The following is a 15,431-nucleotide window of genomic DNA, read 5'->3' on the forward strand; positions in this document are numbered from 1 at the left end:
CTCCTCGTGCACGAGCAGCTGGACACGAACAGGTGGAATTTACGCAGCTCGTTTACACACTTTTCCTGAAGATAGAAGAGTTTGTTGAATCTGACGTGGCGTGTTCGTACGAACCCTTCGTACGAACAAAAGTAAGAGAAATTTAGGATAAGAATACGAACATGTTCTTGCATGAGGCCCAATGAATGGAAGTTTGAACAATATAGAAGAAAACCAGTTGAATCTTATCAGCCCCAGTAGAATACAGAAGCAGTGCATAGAGGCCTCAGAGTAAAATGATCTTCGTCTCATCTGAATATGAAAACACAGCCTGAATCTAAAACCAAGACCCCACAAAACCATCTAAACGTCTAGTCATATAATAATGAATCAGCCTTAAAATGAATGTTTCTTTCTGGTTACACCCTGAAGGTGTTAACTTTTACGTCAGACGTTAACGTAACCAACTTTTGTTTAGGAAGACAGAAAGAGCATCGATAAGACACACAAACATTTATTCTCTGTTTTAAACCTCATGGCTGCAATGATCCGAATATATAAAAAATATAATACTGGATCTAACGTTCAGTTGATCGGTTACAAAATTTCCTTCAATGTGACACAATATGACACAATACAATATGATACAATACATGACAAGATGAGACAATACAATACAGTAGGACATACAATTTGTCCCCCTGGGAAAACTAGTTTTGGACTCAGTGGTGTTTTAACAGCTGCCGTCAGAAAAGACCTATAATTACACAAACTATTAAAGCAGATTTTTTGCAACATCAGCATGATTTATCAGTACTGCAGATTTCTCTAAAAAGGACGACAATGTTGCACAACCCCTTCCACAGTCTCTCCTACATCCTGCAAAACCCACTCTACCTTTAGAGAGTTTATTTAAAATTTTGATTGAAGTGATTTAGCCTCCATTTACACGACTCTGTACCTTCAGCTAAAAGTCAAGAGCTCAAATTTTAAATGAAGGTTAGTGATGGATTTGATCAGTGTGAGTAAATGTTCTGGAGGGACAGCTTTTCTATCCTCATCTCTGTCTGTACCAGACATTGATAATCACATAAAACATTTGAAAAAAATGGTGTGACATACGTGTGCTGGGACTGGTTTAGATAGCACTCCTTCCAAGCCTGATGAACCACCTGGGAGGTCAGCTTTTTCCCAGAATGCTTTGGGCTGATGCTGGTGATCCCCATGCTGCTGTCTGGTGTTGGGGCATTCGAGGCCGAAGTCACAAAGCCACTGTCTGCTAAAAAACGAGACAAATTGAGCAAATATTAACAAGTTTTTTTTTTCAAGTATACTTTCTTGCAAATAATTTGGGCATGATACCAAACAGTAATTTACTCAGTAAAAACTTAAATGTAGCAAAAACTTTAAATCCTTTTAATCTGTGTGATTAAAAGCATAATAACTTTACCACACATCCACAAATAGCTTTTTAGATTCTAACCAGAAGTGAAACATGTCACTTTTTTTACACTTGCATTTCCTTTTATTGATCCAGTAAATGTGTCGGTGTCATGTGTTAATTGTGCCATTGGTGCTTTCTGACCTAATGACATCTGACTAGTAACATGAGACCATTTCACACATAAAATACGTAACATTAACAGCTTCCTCAGTCTGTGAAGGGGGCAGCTTTCAGTCATTCACACATTACTCACTTTTTCATGCTTCATTCAGACACGTCTGTTAAAAGTGCCAAAAAAAGAGCCACTGTGTATAAGATAAAGATCATCATAATGCTTCTTACTTCATATGAATCAGTTGAATTATTAAATTATTGTTCAAACAAGAATTTACTTTTTAATCGATTAATACAAAACTAAAAACTATGACAACAACAAAAAAACTTCCAGTACCACAGTTTTTTATACAGTAAAAGACTAATTAAATTAAAAATAAATAATATTTTGCCTGCCTTTAAAAAAAGGAGTTTTCAGTTTGCATATTATTTTTAACAGAAATTGTTGGAATAATTATTGATTTTAAATATAAACTTAGCACAAAAAGTAAGGCAATTTGTGTTTGTTTGATTACGTCTTTGTTGCAAAAAAGCTTAAATCGGCAATAAATCATATACTGTATTGCTGAAAAGCCTGTTAAAAAAAACCTTGTTAATAAACCAAATGGTGCCACATTTGTAAGGAACATGCATTTGTGGGATGAACAGTAGAGATGAATTTGTGGGTTGTAGAAATGAAAAATGTGTCAAATCTTCTCTGCCAAACAGATTATTTTTGCTGTATGTAATGACACTTGTTTTAAGCTTCTGGTACCCCCAGGTGCTGACAATCATGTGCCCACTATAAAATGTATTGCCGAGAAGTGTTGTTACAACAAATAAATAATCTACCAAACACAAATTTCCTTACTTTCTGTGCTAAGTATAGTTAGGTATATTTTAAAGTGCTCAATATTACAATATAAAACAAATCCTGTCTTGTTTCACTGTAACAGCTTTCTTCTGGCATTATGTAGGAAAATATCCAGCGTGCATATTTTTTTTACCAGAGCATGGCTGTTCTGGTGACGTCGGTGGAGTTAGAGGCACACTGCAGTTGTTCAGCTCCTTGTTGGGACCCTGAACTGCAGGAGCAAGTGGAGGCTGCTCCACCGGTAGGTCCGCCTGGGCAATCAACACAAAAGCAGCTGGGTAGGTCATGCTAACGCCACCTAAGAAAGACAAAAAAGAGGGTTTATTGTTTCAAAACAAAGGCTGCTGCAATAATTGCAAGGTTTACTTTTTTAATTACGCTTAAAAACTTGGATTTCTATTTTAAAATGCTTGTTTCCTTAAAAGAACTGCATAAAAGAACAACTGGCCACAGATATGGCTGCTCTGTCAGAGACACAGACTGCTTTTCCGTTTATGCTTTCTCAGAATCATTTCAGGGTGTAAAAGTCACTGATATCCAAAGGAGCTTTAATTGTAATCAGGTCAAGTCGACATTGTGGGATCAGACTGATTAGCCTGTTAGAGAATCTCCCTGGAGTTTATACATCACTTTCCCCGACTGCTCCTTTCTTTCTGTCTCACCCTCCTACCTTCCAGTCACTTCCACTTTCAGACAGGTTAACAGTCTGTGTGGATCAGTGCTTTAGAAGCACCACATCCACCTCTATCTCAACTCAAACTGCCTGGTAGTCTACAGAGAGAGACGAGGGGAATCAATGAAATGTTAGTGTCTCACTGTTTGCTTTATAGAGCAACATTGCTGGGACCCTAATGCGATTGATTATTCATTGCTGTTTACATGCTGAGGGATCTGCAGTAGTCTTTAGTCTGAGCTGCATAGAGATAATATGCAGAACATGGATTTCACTGGGAAATAACTCCTCTAGGGCTGCCATAACCTACTCTGTATTTTTATAAACATGCTTTAAAATGAAAAACATTTTTATAGCTGTTAAATGAATTTCAACCGTACCTACGATGACGTCCACTGCCACATGAGCGCCGCGATCAAAAGCATGACCCGCTTCCTTTTGGTCCTTCTCACCACTTCCTTCCTTCTGCGGAAGCACCATGGGATAAAAGTAGCTCCAGTCCTCCATCAGCTTCCGAGCTGCGGGATCACTCATTTTGTAGGCCTGACCCGTCAGAGTGCCACTCAGTCCGTACGGACTCAGGACCACTGTGCACACACCCAAATGAAAAACGATCAAAATCCACAAATGTTGGACAGAGACAAGATGAGAAACTGGAAGAAATTTAAAACATGTCAGACAAGCCCTTAGATTTAATTAAATTACTGGAAATCATCTCAAAAGTGAAGTCCAGACCCCAACTTTGAAAACCAATCCTCTAAATAAAGTTTTCTTTCCATTGTTTTTATCATAATTAAACTTTTGATTGGAAATTGTCATAGAATGCATGGACCATTTCACAGACACCACCATCTTTGCTTAATACAAAGCATCACGGCCCAGTTTGGGGGCATCCAGTGCTGGTGTGTGTGTGTGTGGTCTAGTCTGTTTGTGGTCTAGTGCGAACTATGTTAAAGTGGTATCAAGTGATCCTGGCTGCGTATCATATCAGCTGCCTACAGATCATTTTTCCCACTTAATATTGTAAAATATATGGATAAGGGCTAGCTTAAAACTTGAACACATCTTATGTAATTATATTTTATTTATTAACAATAATATACATTATGCAGAAGGTTACAGGCCATAATAACAAATTCATTTAGCACCATTACAACAAAATCACATACATTAAATTAATACAATATATGCCAAATGTAATGTGTGGACAATAAGGTTGTTTAATTTTATATTCAGCCTTTAATGCATGACAGATCAGCCTACTATAAGATTATACTGTATGTATACTATCTGTTTATCACCCAGCCCCACTGGTCTTGATGCTCCTAATATGATCACTGTATACAGAAGTTTTCTCTAGCAATATCTTTGATATTTTGAAATACTATACAGTACTAATTAATACATTATATTTCTAGTCAAATTATTGCACCACAGTACAACATTATCTATATTTTGCATCTTCAGATTGTGAGGCACTAATCCCAACATTTGAGCGATATAAAGAAAGTTTGAGAACCTGTCCCATCATTAACTTCACTGTGGGTTGCCCCCAAACAATCCCACAAACCATATCTGGCGGCACAACAGCTCAGCGGTTAGCATCGATGCCTCACAGCAACAAGGTCCTGGGTTTGATCCCCGGTTCAGACCTGAAGTCTTTCTGTGTGGAGTTTGCATGTTCTTCTCATGCTTGTGTGGGTTTTCTCTGGGTATTCCGGTTTCCCCCAGCCCCAAAAACATGTACAATAGGTTGCCTCAAGATCTCCCATGAAAAAGAGATCTGCGAACTCAACGGGACTAGCCTGGTTAAATAATGGTAAATGAATATCTGATAGGCGGTGCTAAACAGTGTCAGTGGTCCATAAACAAGATCCCTTTTTTAGCCTATGCTCACAGACTTTTAAAAATGTTCATTGATTGGTGGTCTTACCCTGCACCGGTGTGGCAGAGGTCTGTGCGAGTCGGATGTGCTGCTCTGTGATGTGGTACGCAGGCTGGTGCTGGGCGATCTCCACACTTGTGCACACGTTACTCTCCCCATGGAGGAAGAAGGAGAAGGAACATGATAGATGTTCACTGTGAAGAGAAGACAGCGGAGATTTAGAAAGACGTGAATTCACAGCCAGGCACGAAACAGCGCAGACATGTGGTGTTCGTGAACTGAACTGATCACAGAAACACAGAGGCAACTTTTCAACTTTAAAACTCAGCTTGTGAATTTCTTTTCTTTGCCTATTTTACCAAAGCTGCATGTGAAATTAGCTCCACAGCTGAAACAATTTCAGATTCATGTAAAAATAGTAATTTTGTACTGTTTGAATTTAGCAGAATTGTGTATAAAGTGTTCCTTCTCTTTAAGCTGTAAAACAACAGATGATGAGTCTTTTTCACCACATTGCAGTTTATAAAACCCCTCAGCGTTGTATCGAAGCCTCACTAAGCTTTACTACCATTGATCTTCTGCATCAGCTCCCACATATGATCCTTATTGCTGGTATAAATCCTCATTTCCTTGTGACTGATTGTGGTCGCTAAATGTTTACATATGCAACTCTCTCTTTATTACACAGCCTGCACGCAGTTCATCATGCATTGCTCTTTTTTTAATCAAGAAGGAGTAATTGTTGGGCCTTTATTGCAATCTATACAGCAGTGGGCGTGCTGGACGTCATTAAGCACCTAGACAGCTTCACTGATATATATTTTTTAATCTGTAAACCTCCTTAATACCTTGGTTTATATATCAGTATTACAATACAGTCAGCAGGTACTGTAATCGCCTTGTGATTGCCCTGCTGCCTATGCAATATCCTCTTCACCCCGAGGGAGTTGGACCTCCATTTGAGCTGTAATGGATCATCAAATTCAATAAAATGGCCAGTTCCACATGCATGGCCAGGACTAAACACCGTCTATTTAAGCCCGGATGTCTCCGTTTTGATGATGACAGCCTCCAGATGGCGCTGAAGTCACCCAAGGGGAGCTGAGGCCAAGTTTTTCTGCTTCATAAACACTCCTCGTGCTCCCAGAGAGAGAGAAACACTAATGACAGCAGGTGGTTTGAACCGAGTTCTTTACAATCTAAAGTGCATACATATGCATGCCTCGCAATGGGCTGGCACTGAGGTGCATGATGAGTTCACCTACAGTTTCTCTCACATGCACACAGCCGTAGCGCACCATCTCTGCGGTTCACATTTCTATAACACATGAGTCAAAATGCTTTCGCTGTCACTGCCTTCCAACCTCGTCCTCAGAGCATCGTTCCACTCGCACAAAGAGCTAAATATAGGTGGAAGCTCAGGGAAACAGCTGCAAGTCAAGAGGACCCGTCTGCTGTGCACAAACGCACATACAAGCAAAAAATAACAGTAGGGGATGTTCATCATCTCTGCTGTCACGTAACCAAAGCAAAATCATGATCCTAAATGCACCAAAACGGCCACAGAAAAGTTTATTTTTTCCATTTAAAAAAAATCCAAGTGACTGACAGGTTGCATAATTGGTTTTCTGACAGATTGATGTTAACAACTCTACACAGATCTAACAATGTGAAATGAAGCATTCATAAACATTTATCCCCCCCCCCCCCCCCCCACTGATTGCTCTGTTATTATGTTTAAATGTGAGCACTGATCAGAGTGAATGTGTTCACAAACATATGACTCCTATAAAATGTCTTCATTACCTATGAAAATCATCATTTTATTTATTTATTTTATTTTTTGGGTTTTTTTTTTTTTGCAACTTCCTGTGAAGGAATATATAATGTTGTTTGCCTTTCATCTAAGATTATCTTCAAGGTTTTGGTCAAAGCTTGAAAATAATCTAATGCACAATTTCATGTAATTTCATGTAGACAATATAAAGAATATTTGTTCCAGTTTATGGATTGTTGAGTCAACCTAACACTGTGCATAGCCAAATGTGTAGCTCTGTAAATAATTGTGTAAGATCATATTTTGTTCTGTATGGTTTTTGGCACATATGTTGTGCCACAATTGTTGTGCTATTTGTACATTTTATAAGTCAAAATGTTTAGCTACTTCACAACATTTCAATTTTCCTATGGTATTACTGCACTTTTTTGCAATTTTTAGTTATTTTTCTGCCATTATTTTTTTCCCTTTGAAAATGAATAGAGCTGTCTTCATCCTTAAAACCTTTAAAATGTTCATAAATCTTTACCGTACATTTTAGCCACTGTTCTGGTTCTGCTTTTTTTAGCAACTCCTTTATGCTAATTTTAGCTTTGTTCAGCTTCTATTTTGCTAAATGTAATTTGTTTTCTGTTTGTGCTATTCTTCTGCTAAGTTCAACTTTTTGTGCTTCTTTTAGCTTCTTGCTATTTTAAACTTCCTGCAGCTTTTTTAGTGGGATTTTTTGCTACTTTTTAGCTCATTTGAGCTTTTTTCAGCTGAATTCACAGTTTCGTGATAACTTCTGCTTCTCACTGCGCTTTCTGTTTTTTATGATAATTTCAGCTATTTCTTTTTAGCTATTTTAGACTAGTTTCAGCTTTTTAATCTATTCAGCAAAAATCTTTTAGCATTAAGCTTTCTCCCTCCATTTTCACAGAAAATGCTAATTCTCTAGTTGTAAATGAGATCGCAGTCAGGTGAAACAATAGTGACAACTGTAACATCAGATGTATTGTAATTGGAATAAAGTGCAATCACGCAAGTCTAGGAAGCGCAGAGCTACAAAAAGAAAAAAAAGCCTCAAACTGCACACTGACCCAGCTGGGAGATTGATGCTCCCTGTCCTTTTACAAAGGGCATTTTCCTGCACCGTAAGCTGGTGTGAGTGTGTGGACACTCCAGGCTCCTCACATCCTCTGGGACTTCAGTGCAGTCGGCAGGCATAACGCGCGTATGTGTGTGAGAACGTCAGACAGAGATGTGAGGCAGCTGTGTGTATGTGTGTGTGTGTGTGTGTGTGTGCTCAGCTGGATGAGTACAGGTATTAATAAATGAAGAGGAGAGATGGCTGAGACATGCCTAAGGGCTGACAGGAGAAGAGAAAAAAAACAGACTGTGAAAAAGAAGAAAGGGAAGAGAAGAAGAAGACGTAGACATGGGGAATTAAGGACATGCATGAGTAGACAAAATGTGAAAGTTGGGGGGGAGTGAAAGGAAATTAAGAAGATACGGAAATGTTAAAAAAAAGAAAAAGAGGAGTAAAGGAGCACAACCAAGGGAGAGACAGAAGACGAAGTGAATAATTCAGCCCCACATGCTGCAAATGCTGCACACATATCGATGAGATCAGAGTTTTAATGGGTGGCTCCTGAGTGTGAGTTTATGGCGAAATCAATCAGCTAATGTACATCAGTTTGTGTGAAGGCGTGTCCAAATTTACTGTATCAAACACTATAAGTCAGCGAACGACTCAAAAGCACAACAATTAAAGCGAGTGAATCTAAACGACAGAGAAGAGAAAAGCAGTTAATGTTGAAACTGTGTTAACAACATGTGTCTCTCCACCTCCTCACAACTCTGAGCCTGACAGCCAGCAGGGGAGCTGATTAATGTTCGACATGCATCACAGACTTAACACATCTACACAGAAAGTAACTCTGCTGAGCAAAAACTGATAAGCAACAAAAAAAGAGGGGGAAAACGGGTTGTACTCAATGCTCGTATCTTTGCTATTAGATGCATCTTAATCCGATGGTGTGATAACTGCGCTCCGATTGTAACTACAGTCAGGTGTGATAGCATTCTCTCCGGATTTTCTCTCCAATCTGGGAGATTAATCGCCTTTAATCTGCACCTTAAATGTTCTGTCGGCCACCGGAGCAGCATCGTCGCGGGTTATTCTGCTTTTCCAGTGTTTCCACACATGTGCAGACACCCCTCTGGTGCACATGGACCATTTGCAGGGGATGTTTACATGCTTGTAAACTCTTCTGAGCACCCTCCAAATCTGCTTGCAGTGGACTGATACAGCTGTTTATTTCAAGCAAACAGTTGCTACCAAACCAGCAAACATGCATGACAGGTGTGTGTGCGTGTGTGTGTGTGTGTGTGTGTGTGTGTGTGTGTGTGTGTGTGAAGAACCCTGTACGTACTTCAGCACACACCACCAGCAAAACGTACCATAAGGCGGATGCACTAAGTTTGATGTATTATTCAGTGACCCCCACCCCCCACCCTCCGCTCCCCAGAGTTGCTTTGCCCACAACTGCTATCACAATGTTTATGCTCGAACAGCATTTATGTGGATGAACAGTGATAAGGTGCCCAGTTCAAGCAGCATAATTAGGCTTTTTGGATAAGAGCGCCACGCAAAGACAAATTACCACATTAAAGAAACTAAAAATAGTTTCACAGCAGAAAAAAAACATGCTGTGAAGATATTTTGTTCATATTTTTTAAACACAAACAAGTGAAGGGGATATGCACAAGTTGCTGACCTCAGTTAAAACGTCAAACTGAGTGACTAAAGGCTTTTACTTCATATCTTTTACTAATTAAAAAACAGAAAAAGCATCTGGATGTCATCACAGTTCTCTTTATCAATCTGTTTTTTATTTTTGTATTTATTGCTGCATACTCGGAGCGATTTCTCACCATTTCTTAGCTTTAATCAATTTATTAAAGAAATAAAAGACAAATCACCACATTAAAAGGGGTGTATTATGTATTTTCCAGGCATAGAGTGAAATTCTATACCACAGTCAAGTAACTATGTTACCTTCAGTTGTTGAAAATGCTGTATATCAAAAATAAAATTGACTTTGAATCATTACTAATATCTACCGTAAATGACTTGAAATTGGTCTCTGTCTCTTTAGGAACTTCCTACCGTTTCCAACACTCCCACTTCAGCACGTCTTTACAACAATGCTTCAGGGGAAGGTTGCTCTGTGGGGCGGGAGCTCAAATGCAGACTGAGCTCCAGGGAGGAGCTTTGTATACATGGGCAGAGCTTTGTAGCAGCCAGAGTTAAGGTAGCTCCACATGGCTACCACAGGAGATTCAAGGATTTCTCAAACATGCATGAATGAGTCAAAGCAATACTCTGGGTATGTTTTGGATGAGAGAATGACATTATAACCTGGTATAAATCCCAAAAGATTTAATTTTGTATAATACCCACCCATCTATTGCTGCATTCCCAGAGAGATTTCTCGTAATTTCTTTGCTTTAACTAGTCTATCAAAAAATAAAGAACAAATTACTACCATACATTAAATAAACTAAGAATAGTTTCACAGCAGTTTTGTTCATATTTTCTAACACAAACAAGCAAAGGGAATTCAGAAGTTGCTGACCTCAGTTAAAACGCCAAACCGAGTGACTTAAGACTTTAACTTCATATCTTTTGCACTAATTAAAAAGCATCTGGATGAAGGTTTCTGTGATGCATCACTGTTCTCTTTATCGATCTCTATTTTTTTTTACTGTATCTATTGCTATCACATGCTTCTCGCCATTTCTTTCCTTTAACTCTATCAAAGAAACAAAAGACAAATCAATCCTGCAGCTATTTCAAGACTTTTATGTGACAGAAAAAGCAGGATTGACACTTACTGCAATCAGTCTAATTCTTTTATAGTACAATGATATCCATATAATAGTCAGTCACTAAGCAATTTTATAAACCTTTAGCACAAATACAGTAATTACCGTATGAGTGCTAAAATGATATTGTGATTTTTTTTGATTTTTATTCTCACCTATACTCATTATATGCTGCCAGTCACCGCTCTATGATTCATGCACCCACTTAACCATCGACTCTAACTGTCAGCGCATTTAACAATCCGCCACTCCGGGGAGCATTTTTCTTGTCAGTCACATTTAAAACCTGTCAAGAAAATCCTCTGACCCCTAATTATGCTCTATTTTGAATCTTACACCTTTCACATGCTGACGTAGCTTCTCGTTCTTTTTGTCAAAAAACTAAAAGGCTCAGATTAAGTCAAATCTGTCAAAGAGTAAAGTCTGAAAGGCTGTACATTTTATCCGATAATATTTGCTTAAATCATATTTTTGAGCTGAAAACGCTCAGTTGAGATGTAAAATGTGAGCCTTTCTTGCTATCATTCTAACTGGATCTTTTCTTCTTATTCAGCTTTGATACATTTTTCTTCTTATACTCAGTGAAAGAAAAGAGTTCTAACATGAGCATAATTAGGTCAAGTGGAAATATTTCACCATGGTGAACATGATTAAATTTCGACTTTTTGTGCTGAAGACTTTGAACAAGACATGTCTGACTTGTCTCCTTTCATATAAATCTATCAAGGCGTTAATCAGTGCATGAAAACAAGCGGCCTTCACATAAATGAAATGACTGCACAGGTTTCATCAGAGATGTTTGTGTTAAAATAAGTAAATCTGATGAATAAAAAATTATATTAGACTGAATCAGACTGTCATTTTTTATTTTTTAATAACCTGCTTCAGCCACACCTGATCAAACTCAACCAGCAATATACAGTATTTTTTATTAATATCCCAGTTTTTGTTAGAGTTCAGTTTCAGAATCTCTAAACAGATTAAAACTAATAACACAGAAAGCAAAACAAACAGATCAGTTTCAGCTGGTAATTTATTAGCCACCTCATTACTCCAACGTTCCACCATACAGTGTTGTTTTGCTTGTTAAATCTATGAAAAAGTTTTATTTATTAACACATTTAAAGTGCAAGGGATAAAGTGCAGTTTTGCACACATGATATTGAATATAGGCTTTCTATGTAAACATAGCCAACTAGTTCAAAACACTAAAGGTTTGACTTAAAGACCAGCCTTGGAGAAATGGCAGAATCAACCTTTTTTTACTGTAAAGGTTGCAGACATCTACAATAAACCAGTTAAAGGGCAGTTAGTCCAGTCTGTGGGCAGCAGTGTTGTTACACCTCGCCACATGGTTTTTTGTCAATACACCTCCCACTGCAGGGGAGCCTGTTTCATAGCAGGTGTGCCTTTTTTTTCTTCATCACAACATTGGATGAGCAGAACATTACGATACCAACTGTATTTAAAGAGGATAATCAAAACTTAACTTATTGTATAAATTTCCAAGTAACTGACTGTAAAGGAAAGTTTACTTTTAGAGATTTTTTTCACATCGTGCTGCATCCACAGCAGCCTTCTAAAACTACAGTAGGAAAAGGGTATTGATTGGGCTCTATAGGGCTAAACCGCTTAATCACAGGCAATCACTGTTTTCTTTGATTTCACAATCTGGTACAGTGTAACGTGTATGAACAGTCAAATGTCATGTTTATGGATCAAAGCCAAATGAACAAGCCAGTTTCATAAAATTGGTCATTAAAAGAAAAAAACATAATTGGTTGATTTCTAATTTAAATTCTTTTGGACTTTTCTGTTTTCTGTGACCTTGTAATGTGGCCTAATGTTGCTGAGGTGATGGTTTACGTCTCACTGACCCTTGCCCTAAAAGATAAGAGGAAAAGTGGATGAAGAGAGGATTTTAAAAAACATGTTTTGTGTCAGGTTAAGTGACGATTTGTTAAACGACAAAGAAAGTGTTCAAACAAGAAGGGTAGCAGGTTTCTGTTTTGTACCAGAGGACAAGTCTGTTACACTAAACTAGGAATATTATTTATGCATGAGTTTATGGCCATTAGTGAAATGAAAGCAGCTATATAAAAAGGAAAAAACAGTGCGCTGTTTGTCATGCACAGAATTGACTGGACTAATGAGAGAGACAAACTCTAACACATCCATTCAGTCGTCTATGGTGATGATTAATTTACGACCCCCCACCTTCTCTGATCCCCCACCCCACCCAGCTCCCCACACACACACTGAGCACCTCCTCCCCTCCTCTTCCTCTCTGTCTGATGCCTCGTCTCTTGCGCTCGCGCTGGATCCCTGCAAAACCCTCTCGCTCCTTCTCGTGCTCTCCTCCCTTCAGCGTCTGATGCTGATGCAACGCGTTACCAACCGCAAGCGCTTCCCTCCCATTCAGACACAAAGAGAGCAGCAGTGTAAGGCTCAGGAGGAGGAGGAGGAGGAGGAGGAGGGGTCGGGGGAATCATCTCCTGGATCTACCACAACCCGCTGTGCCCCATGGACACAAACAAGATAAACACCAGATAAGCCTGACAAAGGCAGCCGTGCCAAGGCTCCAGAGCTGGCACCGAAACGCCCCCTGTTGGGCATGAAAGGTACAGGTTTTGGGAGAGAAGAAGAGACAAAGGAGGTGATAAGAATGGAGGTCATTGTGTGCCTCTGAGCAATGTTCCCTCATGGCATGAAAGCCCCGATTTCCAGGAATCTGCAGGTGTTTCCACAACTGTGGAGCAACACTGCAACAGTTAAAACAAGAGATGGTGTGTGGGGGGGTGTGTATAGATGGCAAGAGAATGAGTTCTTATTTATGTATAATTTTTTTTATTATTTATAAAATTTGTAAAAATGGTTTAGAGTAGAGGGGAACAAAAGGACATGCACATAAGGTTTGAGCGATACTGTTCGAGAGAATTTCTTTCCCCCCACATCCTCCTCGATCTCCACCTTCAACAATAGTTCAATAATTCACATAAAGAGAGAGTCTGTGATGGCTCAGCGGAGGGGGGGGGGGTGTTAAACATATTCCTGCTTTAAAAATGTGGAGGACTTAACGTGATGTGCAGACGCCTCACCGACACGCACACAGATACAACAGCGCACACACGCAAGCTGTAGGTGATACTTCTGAAAGCAAATTTTTGCACTTGTGCGTTTGCACTCACACTGGAGCGTCGTTGCACCTTCCTGCTTTTCACGAGTTACCGGACTTAAATTGTAACACTTCTTAACTTTGCATTTATTTATTGTTTTGATTTTGCACACCTCCCTGCTCCACTCTTATTAGTTAATTTGTAACGTTTGACCATATGTGTTTCAAGGTGTTTGTTTTTTTTCTCAAATTCATTGCAGGACAACACACAAAACCAAAGAACCAAACCAAATACAAAAATATTTAAAATGCAAAGTAAAAGTTTTTTTTTAATGTTATGGTTCTTCTGCTCCATTATGTAGCATTAAATCTTTACTTGTACAAATTACAGGTAGTACTCCTTCACAACCATCCAGTGTTGTAGAATTTTGGTTTGTCTTACTGCAAGATGTTGTAATATTGCAGCATGTGGCTGCAAAAAGCTCCACGGCATTTACATCTGCATCCTCATGAGTTGGTGCATCACTCCCTGATTGCTCCCTTTTCCTCAAAACAATTTTACTAGCGCCGGGCTTTTTATTTAATAATGTGTTTCAGAGGCAGAGACAGGGCCGCTTCTCTTCTAAAAACAACTGGTCCTTTCACAGACCTGCAGACGCTGCAAATCATTCTGTATCTGTTCTACTAAAACTCATCATCGAGACCCTTTGGAGTCTAAAAAAGTGAATTAAAATAGTAAAAATACAAACACTTAAAAGTTTATCACGCCATAATTTAAATCTTTAAACATCATTATCATACATACTTAAACAGGAGTGTTTAGTGGTGTAACGATGACCTCTCTCGTTTATCTGTCATGTGAATCTGTGTAGCGGGGGCGGACTACTGCAGATGTACCCTGGTGGTGCTGCCGTGGCTCGTCATGCAGTGCGCTTTTATTTTGCAGTACCGTGATGCCACAAGCGCCAAATGATTTGCTGAATTTACTTAACAAAGTTATGTCAAGTGGTTCCACTCAATCGAGTTCAGTAAATGTAACAAGATTTACTTGCATTACTTGTGTAAATCTTATCTTTACTCAACTTGGTTGAGTGGAACCACTTGACATAACTTTGTTAAGTAAATTCAACAAATCATTTTTTTGAGTATACCTTCCTGCCAGTCAGCTGATCTGCCTCGGAGTGGACCCGTAAAAACAAGAACAATTGCTACAGGGCCGACAGCAGAGACCAGTACAACTTGTCCCTTTAAACCTCATCCTATGAAAATAAATCAGCTCTGTGGCACTTATTAAAAGCTCAGGAGTCACAAATCTACTGCCACAGAAACTAAACCTCTGTTTGTCTCTGCATTCAACAGGGATGTGCGGCGCTGTGACTCAGCTCATGTAAATTCTCTGTGGAACATTGCCTGTCTACCACCAGGGGCACCACTACTGGGAGGGGCGGGCGGGGGGTATCCTCTTGAGTCCCAAGCTTTTTTTTTGTGCTCATTTTTAATTTCCCAGTGCTATTTAGGATAATAGAAACTTCTAAATAAAATATATACAGTATATATACTGTATATATATATTGAAAAATTAAAAAGATTAAAAAATACAAATAGAATTTTTTTAATTAAAAACAAAACTTAAAATCTAGTCCCTCTTAATAAAGACACCAGTTTAAAACAAATGTCTTTAACTTCAGGATGCAGGTTCTCATGAGGTTAGAGGCATTAAA

General features: G+C 38.9%; 1 protein-coding gene across 3 annotated transcripts in view; it reads right to left on the reverse strand.

Annotated features, from left to right (window-relative positions):
• LOC106514421 (mediator complex subunit 13L) overlaps window positions 1-15,431 on the reverse strand; it is a 115,313-nt gene that overhangs the window by 17,463 nt on the left and 82,419 nt on the right. For 2 of the 3 annotated variants that reach the window (XM_014003677.1, XM_014003675.1), the window contains exons 5-8: window positions 4,997-5,142; window positions 3,444-3,650; window positions 2,524-2,688; window positions 1,102-1,258 (exon numbers count right to left, since the gene is read on the reverse strand). In XM_014003677.1, coding sequence (XP_013859131.1) covers window positions 1,102-1,258; window positions 2,524-2,688; window positions 3,444-3,650; window positions 4,997-5,142 — 675 coding nt within the window. The remainder of the gene's footprint in view (window positions 1-1,101; window positions 1,259-2,523; window positions 2,689-3,443; window positions 3,651-4,996; window positions 5,143-15,431) is intronic. The other variant, XM_014003676.1, reaches the window with a different exon arrangement.

The sequence above is a fragment of the Austrofundulus limnaeus genome, unplaced genomic scaffold, assembly GCF_001266775.1.
Source record: "Austrofundulus limnaeus strain Quisiro unplaced genomic scaffold, Austrofundulus_limnaeus-1.0 Scaffold20, whole genome shotgun sequence".
Taxonomy (NCBI): domain Eukaryota; kingdom Metazoa; phylum Chordata; class Actinopteri; order Cyprinodontiformes; family Rivulidae; genus Austrofundulus; species Austrofundulus limnaeus.